The 13,999-nt window shown below is 46.4% G+C and overlaps 5 protein-coding genes across 5 annotated transcripts; 2 read left to right on the top strand and 3 right to left on the bottom strand.

Moving 5' to 3' along the window:
- Positions 1 to 1,804: 1,804 nt before the first annotated feature.
- LACBIDRAFT_327704 (uncharacterized protein) lies at positions 1,805 to 2,927 on the bottom strand (the record flags this gene model as incomplete). Its single annotated transcript, XM_001881505.1, has 2 exons — positions 1,805 to 2,746; positions 2,799 to 2,927. The coding sequence occupies 2 exons, from the start codon at positions 2,925 to 2,927 to the stop codon at positions 1,805 to 1,807; spliced, it is 1,071 nt and encodes a 356-aa protein (XP_001881540.1).
- Positions 2,928 to 3,804: 877 nt separating this feature from the next.
- LACBIDRAFT_327703 (uncharacterized protein) lies at positions 3,805 to 4,430 on the bottom strand (the record flags this gene model as incomplete). The annotated part of the gene is made up of 2 exons (XM_001881504.1): positions 3,805 to 4,232; positions 4,397 to 4,430. 2 exons carry the CDS (start codon positions 4,428 to 4,430, stop codon positions 3,805 to 3,807), a joined length of 462 nt encoding a protein of 153 aa, XP_001881539.1.
- A 286-nt stretch (positions 4,431 to 4,716) lies between these two features.
- Positions 4,717 to 8,090, bottom strand: LACBIDRAFT_327702 (uncharacterized protein; the record flags this gene model as incomplete). The annotated part of the gene is given in 21 exon segments (XM_001881503.1): positions 4,717 to 4,756; positions 4,831 to 4,909; positions 5,011 to 5,057; positions 5,077 to 5,099; positions 5,202 to 5,271; positions 5,541 to 5,542; positions 5,608 to 5,609; positions 5,677 to 5,679; positions 5,747 to 5,749; positions 5,817 to 5,870; positions 6,089 to 6,091; positions 6,159 to 6,160; positions 6,228 to 6,229; positions 6,297 to 6,367; positions 6,435 to 6,437; positions 6,505 to 6,577; positions 6,726 to 6,735; positions 6,830 to 7,107; positions 7,155 to 7,335; positions 7,381 to 7,931; positions 8,016 to 8,090. 21 exon segments carry the CDS (start codon positions 8,088 to 8,090, stop codon positions 4,717 to 4,719), a joined length of 1,572 nt encoding a protein of 523 aa, XP_001881538.1.
- Positions 8,091 to 8,593: 503 nt separating this feature from the next.
- LACBIDRAFT_298264 (uncharacterized protein) lies at positions 8,594 to 9,248 on the top strand (the record flags this gene model as incomplete). The annotated part of the gene is made up of 2 exons (XM_001881670.1): positions 8,594 to 8,934; positions 8,987 to 9,248. One exon carries the CDS (start codon positions 8,594 to 8,596, stop codon positions 8,813 to 8,815), a length of 222 nt encoding a protein of 73 aa, XP_001881705.1. The 3' UTR covers positions 8,816 to 8,934; positions 8,987 to 9,248.
- Positions 9,249 to 9,673: 425 nt separating this feature from the next.
- LACBIDRAFT_294495 (uncharacterized protein) lies at positions 9,674 to 13,055 on the top strand (the record flags this gene model as incomplete). The annotated part of the gene is made up of 10 exons (XM_001881669.1): positions 9,674 to 10,229; positions 10,498 to 10,649; positions 10,721 to 10,869; positions 10,957 to 11,176; positions 11,257 to 11,398; positions 11,717 to 11,957; positions 11,996 to 12,332; positions 12,581 to 12,662; positions 12,706 to 12,831; positions 12,980 to 13,055. Exons 1-10 carry the CDS (start codon positions 10,207 to 10,209, stop codon positions 13,053 to 13,055), a joined length of 1,548 nt encoding a protein of 515 aa, XP_001881704.1. The 5' UTR covers positions 9,674 to 10,206.
- Between the last annotated feature and the right edge of the window lie 944 nt (positions 13,056 to 13,999).

Raw genomic sequence — 13,999 nt, 5'->3', positions numbered from 1 at the left:
CAATCTGTTCGAATATATTCTGAAGTGCTCCCATTGTGGAGATATGAGGTGAAGGATTTTCAAAAGCGTCGCGTTGTTTTTGTTTTTTGTGTTTTTCCCTATGAAAACAAAACCAAACAACATGATTTCAGTATATTTAGAAAGCTAAAAGAAAGGGCTACAATTATTGTATCATGGGAAAAAATGACCAAAAAAGGAAGGTGCATGCCCTAGAAAAGAAATTGACACTGACTGACTATAAGAGTCTACCATAGACTACAAAGTTTACTGATAGACTACAAAAGACTACAAAAGTCGGACTTAGACTACAAAAGCTTTGGACTTAGACTACAAAGTTAGGGTTAAAAGCTTATCCAAGACTACAAAGTTTGTTGTGTCCACTTTTCATCATTACAAAATTTTGTAGTGTTCATTTTTTCCTTAGAAAGGTTTGTAGTGTCTGCCTTTTGGCACTACAAAAGTTTGGTGTGCACTTTTCCATTAGGAAAGTTTGTAGTCTCCACTTTTTTTGACTACAAAGTGTGCGCTTTTTCATTAGAAAAGTTAGTAGTGTCCGCTTTTTGAGACTACAAAAGTTTGTAGTGTGCACTTTTTCATTAGAAAAGTTTGTAGTATCTGCTTTTTGAGACTACAAAGGTTTGTAGTGTGCGCTTTTTCATTAGAAAAGTTTGTAGTATCCACTTTTTGAGACTACAAAGGTTTGTAGTGTGCGCTTTTTCATCAGAAAAGTTTGCAGTGTCTGCTTTTTGAGACTACAAAAGTTTGTAGTATCTGCTTTCTGAGACTACAAGAGTTTGTAGTGTGCACTTTTTCATTAGAAAAGTTTGTAGTGTCTGCTTTTTGAGACTACAAACATTTTTACTTGACATGTAGTTTATGGTGTCCTTGGCTCTGTCTAGGTTATGGGGATGAGGTTGAAGGATTAACATGATCTTACTTACATATTGCCAGTGCTGCTGCATTAGTTTTTGACATCATGCACAAGTTGTCTTTCACATTAGGAAAGGCTATCCTATGCCTTCATATTGATACCCACTGTCCTATCTGAAAACATAATTATTATAAGTTCATGTGGGGATATAGCTGAAGGATTGACATGACTTTACATATTGCTATTGCCACATCACCACTTTTTGACATCATGCCCAAGTTGTGTTTCACATCAGGACAGGCTATTCTCTGCTTTCACATTGATAGTTACTGTCTGTCTGCTTTCACACATGAATGGCCTCCTCTGGCTTGAAAGCCAACTTGGGCATGATGTGAAAAAGTGATGATGTGGCAATTGCAATATGTGAGGTCATGTCAATCCTTCAGCCATATCCCCATGACCTTATAACTATGTTTTGAAATAGGACAGAACAGTAGGTATCAATATGAAGGCATAGGATAGCCTTTCCTAATGTGAAAGACAACTTGTGCATGATGTCAAAAACTAATGCAGCAGCACTGGCAATATGTAAGTAAGATCATGTTAATCCTTCAACCTCATCCCCATAACCTAGACAGAGCCAAGGACACCATAAACTACATGTCAAGTAAAAACTTTTGTAGTCTCAAAAAGCAGACACTACAAACTTTTCTAATGAAAAAGTGCACACTACAATCTCTTGTAGTCTCAGAAAGCGGATACTACAAACTTTTGTAGTCTCAAAAAGCAGACACTGCAAACTTTTCTGATGAAAAAGCGCACACTACATAAGAAAGTGTGGTCCTGGTAATAAACGACATCCTCGCGCTCATGACCATCTGCATATTGACCTTTCTTTGCAGTGCGGAATCAGTAACCCAGCGCATTCAGGTATCAACGCGCCGTCCATTCAGAAATCGCTTTGGTAATGCCATGTTTCTGTTTCACCTCTTCCTGAGCAAGAAAACTGACCACCTTCTTTGCTGAGACATCCTTTCTGATTTCTTGGAGATACAAATTGATGTCCAGGGATAAATCCTCATCAATGAGCATTGATTGGTTCCAATCTCCATAGGGATTAACCGGAAGAAAGGTATGATCATCCAGGAATTTCCGCACCAGTGCAGTAAGTTGACGCGTGCAATAACGACCTCTCCCCATAGAGACAGTAGCTTGGAGGGCAGATGCACCCCATTTTCCGTATGTATGTGAGTGGGGGATTGTGTAAAAATTCAGCATGCTGACCATGCCTTGGACCTTTTTTCGGACAAAGAGATCCAGGCTGGGATCTTTGTGTCCAGCACCTGTTTTTCGTGGGGGATCAAGAATCTCTTTCAAATCTTTCAGGGCGGCCCTGGCTTGGTCTAACGTAGGGGCTTGGCGTTGCTTCCCATCTCGAATTTCTTTCATTTCTGGGAGGTCTTCATGAAACAATATGTGAGTGATTTCAAATTTTCCAATAGCTCGAAGATCTATTTTACCTGCATCTTCACCTATTTCTTCATCCTCTACATCCAGGGAATGGGCCTCTTCCTTGTCGGCATCCTGATCCTTTTCATCCCAGGGGTAGGTACCTGTGAAAAACTCTGACACAGGTTTCTCGATCTGGAATGATTGATATCTGGGTGCCATAAGGTCCGCTGTATGGGGTACAGGGATCTGGCATTGAAAGGAACCAAGGAACATGTCAATGCAATCCTGTTGACTTTGACCCTGGTTCATCACAGAAGACAGCCGTAATGTGGGGTCCGACCCTGACACGTCAATGTTCTGTTTCTGTGCAGCCGACACGTTTTCTGACGCGTTTTTTGAAGGTTTATCTGTCGTAACGCCATTCTAAACAGCTTAAATGCGACAGAACATATTTAAGATGGATCTTTAGCCTCACCTTTTTACCACCTGTGAGCTTTTTTCTCTTCACCGAATTCTCATCCATTTCCCATGGATTTGTTCTCTTTCCAGGGCCCTTCCCCATACTTGCAAGTTGTGCAACAAGTGCCTTCCATAGTGGTGGCATGTGTGTTGAGGTTAGGACAGATAACGGAGGGTGCGCGGATGTATTGCCAATATTGACGCGACATGATGTGCCATTTTTGGATCTACTTCTCGAGATTTTGCTTTTGCGCCAAAATTTTACCCACAAATATAAATTGACACTAATATCTACAATAAGTTCTGGCCTGATTAGCTACAAACCGTGTGCTAACTAGATTGAAGAGCAATCTGTAAAAAATTGACCGTTTTGGAGGCTGTCACGCTCAGCACGTGACGTTAGCAAGGTATGGCTGTCCGCTACCTTATAACTTTCATTTTTGACCATTTTTGGTAATTGGTCATGTGACTACCCTCCCAGGTGTCATCATCCCTACTCTGTTTTTCACCTAGGCAGGAATGAAATACCAAAAATATCGCCCTGGGCAAGCAATAAAAAAATAGCCCTAGAAATGAAATATCACCCTGAGCTAGCAATGATAAATGGCCATAGGGAGGAATGAAATATGCCCTAGGCAAGCAATGAAAAATAATGCTAAGCAGGAATGAAATAACAAAAATATTGCCCTAGGCAAGCAATGAAAAACAGAGCTAGAGAGGAATGAAATACCAAAATATTGCAGTGAAAAATAGTGCTAGGCAGAATTGAAATACCAAAATATCACAATGAAAAATAGTGCTAGGCAGAATTGAAATACCAAAATATTGCAATGAAAAATAGTACTAGGCAGAAATGAAATACCAAAATATTGCAATGAAAAATAGTGCTAGACAGGAATGAAATAAAGTGAGGGAAAAAAATGAAATGAGATCCTGGGGAGGAAAGAAATAGAAATGAAATTGCAATGATATAAAGCCTTGGGAAGAAATGAGATGCATTTCATAAGCCTTGTCCATGTATTTCATTTCATAAAAAAGCTAGGCAGTGACCAAATCGCTGTGCTGGCAGCTGCCAGTGTTTTATCATAAAAGTGGTAGGGACCACTCGTTGATAGGGCTTTGAGCTTCATAACCTCCTTTCTCTGAAAGCTTTCAATGATGTTGTCCATGAGGTTGATAGATTCCTGCTCAAAGGGCGAATTGTCATTTTGTGGGTCTCCCGCATTTGGTTTGTTGCGCCCTGGACTCGGTTGTTGTTGTCCATTCCCAGACATTCCCGCAAGGATAACATTGGTGTCTCCATCTGCAGTCTCCTGAGTAACATTGGGGTTCCCTTGATCTTCTGAGGTATGTTCTCCTCCAGATAGTCCTGCATTCAAGTCGACAGTAGCAGAGGAACCTTGTCTTCCTGCATCCACTCCAGTAGTATCGGAGGACTCGTGTCCAGGTTCTGCAGATGTGAAGTATATGGCATGACCGTCACTCATAGGAGTTGAAATGAGGCACAATGAATACGCAGTATTTTATTGATGAAAAATAAAGACAGCTTTAAACTATAAAGTGGGAGTGAGCTATTGTAATGAGAGCCTTGCAAATGAAGATGAAAAATTGCACCTAGCTGAGGGAGTGAGAGTTGAAACAAGAGCATTATGGAAAGGGGTGTTTCATCTCACTCCTCAACTAGCGGTGCAAGTCTAAAATAAACTGTGTTCCAAGCATGGATTGCGAAGTTTGCCAGCGGGCAAGTGAGCAGCGGCTCAGAAGTCATGTGTTGGTGAATGTGATGACAGTGTTGTACGCGTGTAACTCAAGCTTTGGACAGCATTCATTGGACTTGAGTAAACATAGTTTAAACTCGATAACTCATATACAATAAGGAATGTTCTTTTATTAAAATCTAGTGTACTAGTAGTTTCAGGTTATTTCAGGACAGTTCAGGTTGCCCTAGGACATCCTGTGATGCCTTGTGACACCCTGGGAAAAAGCTTACAAACATGTTTGTCCCAGGAAGAAAGTGATTTTCCTGATGTGGGATGTAGAATCAGAACCTACAGCCATCATTTTCATGCTCTTCATTGTCAGAATCGTAGTTGGACATGGAGTTGGACTTCTCACAAGTCAAATGACCTGACCAGAGTTCAAACTTTTTAGTTCAAAATGTCATCATTATTGAAAATTGCAATAAGAGAATGTGTAAATAAAAATAAATGTAAAGGTTATCAACATACTTAGATTTAAGATTGAATAACAGGTGAACACAAGGAAATCAGCAAAACTGACATTTAAATACATACCCAGTGAAATTAATGTAAAAAGGCTTTTTAGATATATACAAGTTCACTTAATGTCAGAAAGTGAAAAAAAAAATGAGGCGGAAGGTAAGCAGTGCAGTCAGTGCCAAAGCAACAAGTTTACATACCCCAGAAAATGAGGAAGCAAGATGGATGGTCAGAGGAATGGTCAGAGTCAAATTAACAAGTCCACATACACTGGAAATAAGAAAGCAAGATCAGATGGTCAGAAGCATAGCCAGAGTCAAATAAACAAGTTGACATATACACTGGAAACGAGAAAGCAAGACAGATGGGAAGAGGCATGGTCAGAGTCAAATCTAACATGTTTACATGCATACTGGAAATGGGAAAGCAAGATGGATAGTCAGAAGCATGGTCAGAGTCAAATTAATCAAACTGGGAAGGACAAAGCAAGACAGATGATCAGAAGTCATGGTCAGAGTCAAATGAACAAGCTCACATACAGCTGGAAAAAGAAGCAAGACAGATGGTCAGAGGCATGGTCAGAGTCAAATCAACAAGTTCACATACCCCTGGAAAGGAGAAAGCAAGACAGATGGTCAGAAGCATGGTCAGAGTCAAATCAACAAGTTCACATACAGACTGGGAAGGAGAAAGCAAGACAGATGGTCAGAGGCATGGTCAGAGTCAAATCAACAAGTTCACATACAAGCTGGAAATGAGAAAGCAAGACAGATGGTCAGAGGCATGGTCAGAGTCAAATCAACATGTTCACATACCAGCTGGAAATGGGAAAGCAAGACGGATGGTCAGAGGCATGGTCAGAGTCAAATCTACAAGTCACATGCAGACTGGAAATGGGAAAGCAAGATGGATAGTCAGAAGCATGGTCAGAGTCAAATTAACAAGTATACACTGGGAATGAGAAAGCAAGACAGATGGTCAGAGGCATGGTCAGAGTCAAATCAACAAGTTCACATACAGCTGGAAAGGAGAAAGCAAGACAGATGGTCAGAGGCATGGTCAGAGTCAAATCAACAAGTTCACATACAGCCTGGAAAGGAGAAAGCAAGACAGATGGTCAGAGGCATGGTCAGAGTCAAATCAACAAGTTCACATACAGCTGGAAACGGGAAAGCAAAACAGATGGTCAGAGGCATGGTCAGAGTCAAATCAACATGTTCACATACAGCTGAAAATGGGAAAGCAAAACAGATAGTCAGAGGCATGGTCAGAGTCAAATCAACAAGTTCACATACCCACTGGGAATGAGAAAGCAAGACAGAGATCAGAGGCATGGTCAGAGTCAAATCAACAAGTTCACATACAGCTGGAAATGAGAAAGCAAGACAGATGGTCAGAGGCATGGTCAGAGTCAAATCAACAAGTTCACATACAGCCTGGATATGGGAAAGCAAGACACATGGTCAGAGGCATGGTCAGAGTCAAATCAACAAGTTCACATACAGCCTGGATATGGGAAAGCAAGACACATGGTCAGAGGCATGGTCAGAGTCAAAGCATCAAGTTCACATACACTCTGGGAATGAGAAAGCAGAGGTCAGGTTAGTTTGCCTGTCCATCAATCCTCCCAAAATGAATTTAATTACCATTCGGACTGGGATCACTTGGAGATTCCGAAAATCAACTATGCTTTGATCCTTTGGTGGCACTTTCGATGCACGCACATGCTCCACCCTGTTAACCCAGCCAAAGCGTCGTCCACAACGCCGACTCCAGTGTATATGTCAGGATGATTGAATAAAAATTCAAATAGCCAGATCATGCTTACCACTCTAACCACCCTTGGTCCCGCATCACACCAACATCAGTCCTAAAACACCGTGGGCAAGTGTTTCTCTGGTCTTTAGCACTCCCTGACTCCAGTTGTATTCTAATCAGAATACTCATGACGAGTACTGCGCCTTCTTTCACAATGGATCTCCATGCCGCATAATCAGACTTCATGATCGTCTTTCCGTCCACGGTAGAAATGCTGTACTCATGTCTCTCAACATACTCCAACCCAATCTTGTCCTTGAAGTGGAACATCAGGAAGTTATGGAGGGCCTATGCGTGATGTTAGTACAAGTCGGACATAGGTCTATGTGGCACACCTCTGGCGAGCAATAGTAGTCCATTGCCAACGGTATCGGCTTCCCGAATGCATCCGTCAAAATCACCGTATTCCCAACGCCGTACGAAACGGATGGAGCTATGTTTTTATGTACCATGAGTAGGTCATTTGTTCTTGTCTCGATCGACGCGACGGTTTTGCCGTAGTTGGAAGTCAAGAAACTAGAGCGCTGTGAGTGATGGTAGGGACTGGCAGTCAGCGCTTACATTCCCAATACGCCCACCCAGATTGCGATCTTCTGCGTACGCTGAGAAAGCTTCTTCCGCAGCGTCGTAATTTCCTTTGGCCTGAAAACGCCCCAGCAGACTTTGTACCAAACTTTCCTGAAGGAACCTCGCCCTGCCGCAAAAGCTGTCTCGTATGGTTCGATACCATCTCTGACCTTCTTCACGAAATCAAGGCAGGTCGCAGCTTCGTATATGATATTCATGGTTATTGGGCCAAGGGGTTGCAGTTCAATCTCACGGACTATCTCGGAAAGCGAAAGCAAGGCGTCGGCGAAAGAACGTAGCTCGTCGACGAAGCAGTTAAGCTCATACGGAGCCCCTTTGCTATCGCTGAGAGATTGATGAATCACGAGAGCGATTTGGGCGGCGGCGGCGATGTCGCTTGAAAGGAAAGGAGTCGTTTCAATTAAGGTGGGAACCGCTGCACTGTCTGGGGCGTTTAGATACTGAGCAGGGGGGCGCGCCTCGGGGCATGAGGCATGTGTGCCGATTTCGTGACTCCGTGCGTCGGAGCAGGCAAATTGGTACGTCTGATAATTGGTATGGATGTTGATCTGCAAGAGATCCAACGCCCTCAGCTTGCCTGATGGACATCTAATAAACATTCCACTCACTATCTTAGCTGCATTCACCGTGATGTCGCTAGCAACAAAGTTGTGAGCGCCCGCAAAAACGTTCGTTCCGCTCATGTTGAGATACCGAAGGTAGAGAGGTTCAGGATGGGGGAAGGAAGAGATGGAGAGCGCCTGTAGGCCAGAAGACCCCCAATTACACCACGAAGTGAACGCGTGTTATATTTTTATCTAGTGCTCATGTGCCTGAGCTTCCTGCTTCAGTCCTCGTCTTTGCCTGTCTCATTCCTCGTCAATATCGCCCTCTTCGGTGGGTCGGCTCGACTTTCTTGCATGTTGGCTCTGTCTGGCACTTACCTGGTTTGCGCCAAAGGAACGAGGTCGACCTGGGGCGTTGAAGGCGTTATTGGGTGCTGGGCGGTGTTTCGATTGGGCTCCGCGTCATCATGAATTCATAGGGCAGCGAGCATCCCTCAAGAGTTTCTTGGGAATTAAGGTATGTAATGAACTCTGTGGATGCAGAACCATCGGCTGACAATCTTTCGGGTAGCAGTCCTGGCAGATTTAGCTGCACGGCATCAAGTCCCAGCACCCCTCAGTCGCCGAAATCAGGATACCCTATGCGACCTAGCTGTTCTCGTTTTCATCTTTACGAATCTTCTGGCGTCACCATTTCTCGCAGTCGACGCCGATTCATCGTCGAACAAGCGACAGTGTCTGAAGGCGCCAATTTCAATTTTTGCCTTCTGTGCTTGCTCGAACAGCCATTCTCAAACTGCAACCAACTCGGCTCCGCCGCTCCGGGGACACGGTTGCTCAAACGCAGAGCTCGACACAGTTGATTTGCTTCGTCAAGACAGATGTTTTGAGGGAGTGCTCGCAAATAAGAGACGCGAAACTTGGAGCCATCGATTGATTCGACGGGAGAATCTATCTAAGGGAGGCTTTAGGGAACCCTCAAGCAAGTTTGTCTTCTTTTCTGTCATGTTGGTAGCTGATGATTTGGTATGCAGCTGGTCCTATACAAGCTCATTTCGACAGTCATAACGTGTTCCTTCCACCTCTTCTCCTCCGACGAAAACACCCCCTCGGCATGCAGCGACCGAGGTTCGCGAAACTCGCTCACTATCTGAGTGAAAGAGTCAAGTTCTCCCCTCCATGGCGTTCGCTCTGCCCCAACACGTTTCCACAACTCCCCTTCGCCAGTCGTCGCTCGTTTTTCGCTGGCACATCCTACTTTCATCCACTTAGCGTGTCTATCAATTGATGGTGCTGACGAGTCAACGTCTCTATCGTTTCTCAGGGAGGTCGCCAACTTGGTTGGTCCCTCCTCATGGGATCCTGATGGTAGACAGACACTCAGCATGAATCCTCACTCTGCATCCAAATTCTGTTCGGAAAGCTAGTTTATCTATCATTCTACGACACCCAATGTGGCTGCCGTCATCGCACACCCATATCCGCCCCCTTGCTTTCCTCCAAGCAGCAACGAACTACGACCTAACTTTGCAAGGACCCTGATAATGTCCTCTGAAGTGGCACCGCCCTACTTGCCTCCAAGTTTCGACTGCTCACCCACCCCCTCTCGGGCGTAGAGTTCATGAATCGCCTCACCACTCTCCCGACCGATGCCATCGTTGGGAGGGCTTTTCACAGTACGGACGCACGCCTTCTTTGGCCCAGTGCGAGGTGGAGGGCGGATCTGATGGAGGTGTACGATGGAAGGGTCGAGGCTCTCGTCTTGTTCGATGTCCACAAGCGTCGTTGACGAGGTTCAAATGAATCCCCTCGGACGAAAAAGGACGAAAGAGGGCGAATGCGGAGTTTGCAGGGGCCGGATGCATCTGGTTCCCCACTCGCTTTCTTGACTTCTTTCTTTGCCAAACCTGAACCACCGTGCTTCAATCGACATGAAGCATCCTCACCGTCCAGATCGTCCTCTTCCTAGGGAAGATTCCTCGCCCTACTCCATCGGAAGAGTAGATCAGGAACTGACTCTGACTCTCTGGGAAAGTACTCCCAAATGACGGCCGGCTCCGTACCGTCAACACGCTCTGAAGGTTATGCGGAGGAAAGGCGAATCAACGCCGTTTAAACAGGAGAGCAGAAGCGAAGATAGGTTGGGCAGGTGCCCGCTGTGTATGTGGTGATTTCGGTCGAAGGCAACGAGGCGTTATACCCCTGAGAGGTCGTGGAAGTGATCGAGCGCGGGCTCTCCCCCCATTCAACCGCGATGTACGCGATTGCGGCGGGGAAGTGTGTGAAGGCTCTGGAGCTTTATCGGGCTTAACGGCGTTGGAAGGCTGTACCTTGGAAGACTGTTATGGGGCATGCTCGAGTATTCGATGCCGGAGTTGGTGGATGATGGACGAATGGATAGATGAAGGAGAGGAAGGTCAATTCGGCGCGTCTGGTGTTGCTCTTCTGCCAGTGTGGTGAGAGACGGTTACATTTAGATTCAGTTGGAAACACAAGAAAACTCTCGCTGATAGCTATTGGATTGTACATGAGACTTCGTGCATAGTTGTGATATTAGTTGTCGCCAAATAAAGCTCTTGATCTCAACCACTAGCTCGACAACATCGCCATCTTCACTACTCAAGCACTCAGTACTCAGTACTCATTTGCTACTGGTCCCGCAATGTTTCGAGTGGAAGAATTCTTTTCGGGGTGAAGGTTAGTACTTCGATTTCGTATCTTGCAGTTCACTTCTTTCTAATAAGTACCCTGCTGACACACTTCCGTAGAACCACGACTTCCTGGACACCAGCCCTCTCAAGTTCAAGAACTACACTCTAGGCTTCCTGAACCATTCACCCCCAATCAACTCGGCCACTACCGGATCTACCTCATACAAACATCTATCCACCCATTCGATATCATCTCTCTTCGAAGAGTACGTCCTCTCTCGCCTCTATCTACAATTTCTACCGAACTCACCTCATCCCCAGACAGGCAAAGCAGTCCACACCGCCTCTTACAGTTTACTCTCGCACCGTCGGGCGATCCGCACTCCATGGCGCACGTCACACACGCCGTCTCTTCGCCCCTACCTTCCCCATCGACACAATGTCCGCACGGCACCCCGAATCACGCCGCACTCTCGCCATGGCGCTTCTCCGCGCTCATCAAGTCTTCACCCGCCAACACCCTCTTTGCCACACGCACGCGCGTGTTTGACCCGTATGGAAAGGTGCCTGTGTGTGAGGATGAGGGTGATTGTTAGGAGATCGTGCTCGTTCCTGGGGGGAAGTTCCTGTTGACGGAGCATGGTGGGATTTAGATCTGAATACGGAGGGAGCTCGAGAGATGACGACGACAATGCCGTTTGCGGTGCATGCTTCTGAGGACGGCGCTCACTTGTCGATTTGGGGCGTAGTGCCTGCGCCAGATTACCGTGGGCTACGCGTCATTGTGGCGAATGGGTATGTGCTTTCTTTTTTTGCTTTCGTGGTGGTGCGGCAGATGCTTACAAGTTGTAGATAAAGGTATCTGAGATTCACCTCGCAGCGCTCAAGCCACAGTTCCAATTCATTAGAAAGCTGCGCTTGAAAGCGCCACTCCACCTACACGCAATTTCTGGAGATCGTGTGTTCTTGCTGGATGAGGAGATGCACATGTGCCTATGGAATCTCACTTCCAACATCGCCGTAACATGGAAATTAGAAAGCCTAGATCCAGCATACGACGTATGTATTTTCCTCCCTCTTTATTTCCTCCCAACCTCAATGATACCTTTACAGACAATCATATTCGGAGACCAGCTCCTCATCCTACGACACACCGCAATCTCCGTCCTCCTCACCCCAACCACCCCTGTCCTTCGCCCTGCTCCTTGCCCTGCTCATCGGCTTGCCCTTCACCCACCCCATGCCCCAACCTCACCGCAAACCTCATACAAACCCAACCACCCATGGAAATAACCCACCCCTTCAACAACCCAAATCCCCGCCGCCGCCCTCCCCTTTTAGCAGCACCCGCAGGGTGGTGGCCTCCCTAAACCACATTTCCACCATTGATAGTCGGCATTCACCACTTACCTAGGCCTCGCAACGCCCATAGGCCGGAACCTCGCCATGTCATTATACAAACTCGAGATGGAACATTTGGATCTGACGGGCTCCGACGCGAAGGAGCCTTTTAGGTTCGCGATGGATGTGGAGAAGGTGTATTCAGGTGCTAATGGGTCGAGTGCGGGGAGGAGGGTGCCGTTTAATGCGAGGGTTGTGTTACCGCCTATGACGATTTGTCATGGCCAGTTGAGTCAGTCGTGGGCGTTGAGTGGGGAGGTTTTGACTAGCTTGATGAGGATGGAGGGGGAGGAGGAGGATTATGGTGATGTGTGGAGTGACGAGGCTAGTGAGGAAGGAAGTGAAGTGGGGAGTGAAGGGCGACAGGGGGAGGGATGTTCGGCTGTTACGAAGTCGCTGTATACGTATGGGTTGCAGGACAGGGTGTTGTATGATTTTTGTCCTGCTTCGGGGAGGTTGGTGGTGGCTACGCGCGGGGAGATAAGCGTGTTGGATTTTTTGGTGCCGGTTCCTGACTTGTGCGTTTTTCTTTCTTTCTTTGACTTTGATTTGAAAGTTAATAATTTTCATTTTCAGTGCATGACACCATTATACAACTCGGAATCATTCACCTCGCTCGCATTGTTATTCAACCAATCGTGTATCAAGATATTGACGTGTATGTATATTAGAGTACCATCTCCAGGATGGGATAAAAATAGATTGCCACTTAGAGACTCGGAATTGGGGTGTGTGGGGTTGGAGTGGAATGCCAGAGACCGCGTCGATACGACGTTGGTATGGTCGCGCCGAAGGAGGTGTTTGAGAGGATCCATAGAACAAAATAAGTAAGTCCATCCTTTTCCTGGTGGAGCGAGGAGGGCGTCGCTGACATTCAAAGAGGCGTTTGAGAGGATCTCGGTTCCGTCCTTGTCGTATGTATACGCGGTCATACACTGATAAAAGCGCGATAATGTAGATTTCTTTATGATGTAGAATTTTCTATTGGCTTCCCGAAAACGGCCCCATAGCGGTCCACTGGTGCTTGTCTGGTCACCGCCGAGCACCCTAGAATTTTTATTCGGATATTCAAGCCGGAGAACGTGGCTAGGTAGGATCCAACCGACAAAGTGACGATGCTTCCGAGTCGGTAGCGCTAGTTTTGACGACGGTGCAGACTCACGGCCTGGTCTCATTCTGCCAGGTTTCCTCTTACATCTGCCAGAAGGAAATTCAAAATCCGCTGAAGGCCACAACGCCGTGGAACATATACTAAATACTAGAGCCCAGCACCCACACTGTGATAGTGTAATATGGGTGAGTTACTAGTACTCCTCGAGTTGCAAAGCGAGTTCACGGTCCTCAGAGCCTTTGATGTAGTAAGTCGACGAGAGTCCCCACTGACAGATGGCAGGTCCTGCACAGGCCGGGGATCTGCTACTTGCCACCGAGATGAGTCGCTCGAACCTTAGAATTATTTTCTCGGAAGACGTGATAGAAGGCGTCATTCAAGGACGTCATTGGGGATAATGGGGCGCAGGCTTCGCGAAGTTTCTAGTGCGCTTAGACTCGGATGTGATCCGAAGGTAGAGGTCGTTGAATGAGGCATACGCCCAGCAATAGTTCAAGAAGGCCGGGTGCATCGGGATGTCCTATATAAAACTCAATCCGACAGAAGCTGACAGCCCATCGTCAAATTGGATGCAGAGTGAGGATTCATGCTGAGTGTTTGAGGATGGACCGGCCAGTCTGGGCGTTGACTGGGATAAATGGTGACGCCGGACGAGTCGCAAAGGCGAAAACGGGACGTACATCATATTTGATTCCTGAGGGGTGCTGGGAATTGACGCCGCGCACCCAAATTTGCCATGACTGCTGCCCGAGAGATTTTCAGCTGAGGCTTCCGCATCCAGCATCAGGCAACGTGCATGTGTCTGGGTTACCTGGGAACGGCTGAAGCACGATCTGAAGGAATTGTGTACAGCTCATAACCGGTGTTTTCGAACAAAAGAGCTG

Source organism: Laccaria bicolor, genomic scaffold, assembly GCF_000143565.1.
Source record: "Laccaria bicolor S238N-H82 LACBIscaffold_13 genomic scaffold, whole genome shotgun sequence".
In the NCBI taxonomy this organism is placed as follows: domain Eukaryota; kingdom Fungi; phylum Basidiomycota; class Agaricomycetes; order Agaricales; family Hydnangiaceae; genus Laccaria; species Laccaria bicolor.
This window is presented reverse-complemented; position numbering and strand designations above follow the sequence as displayed.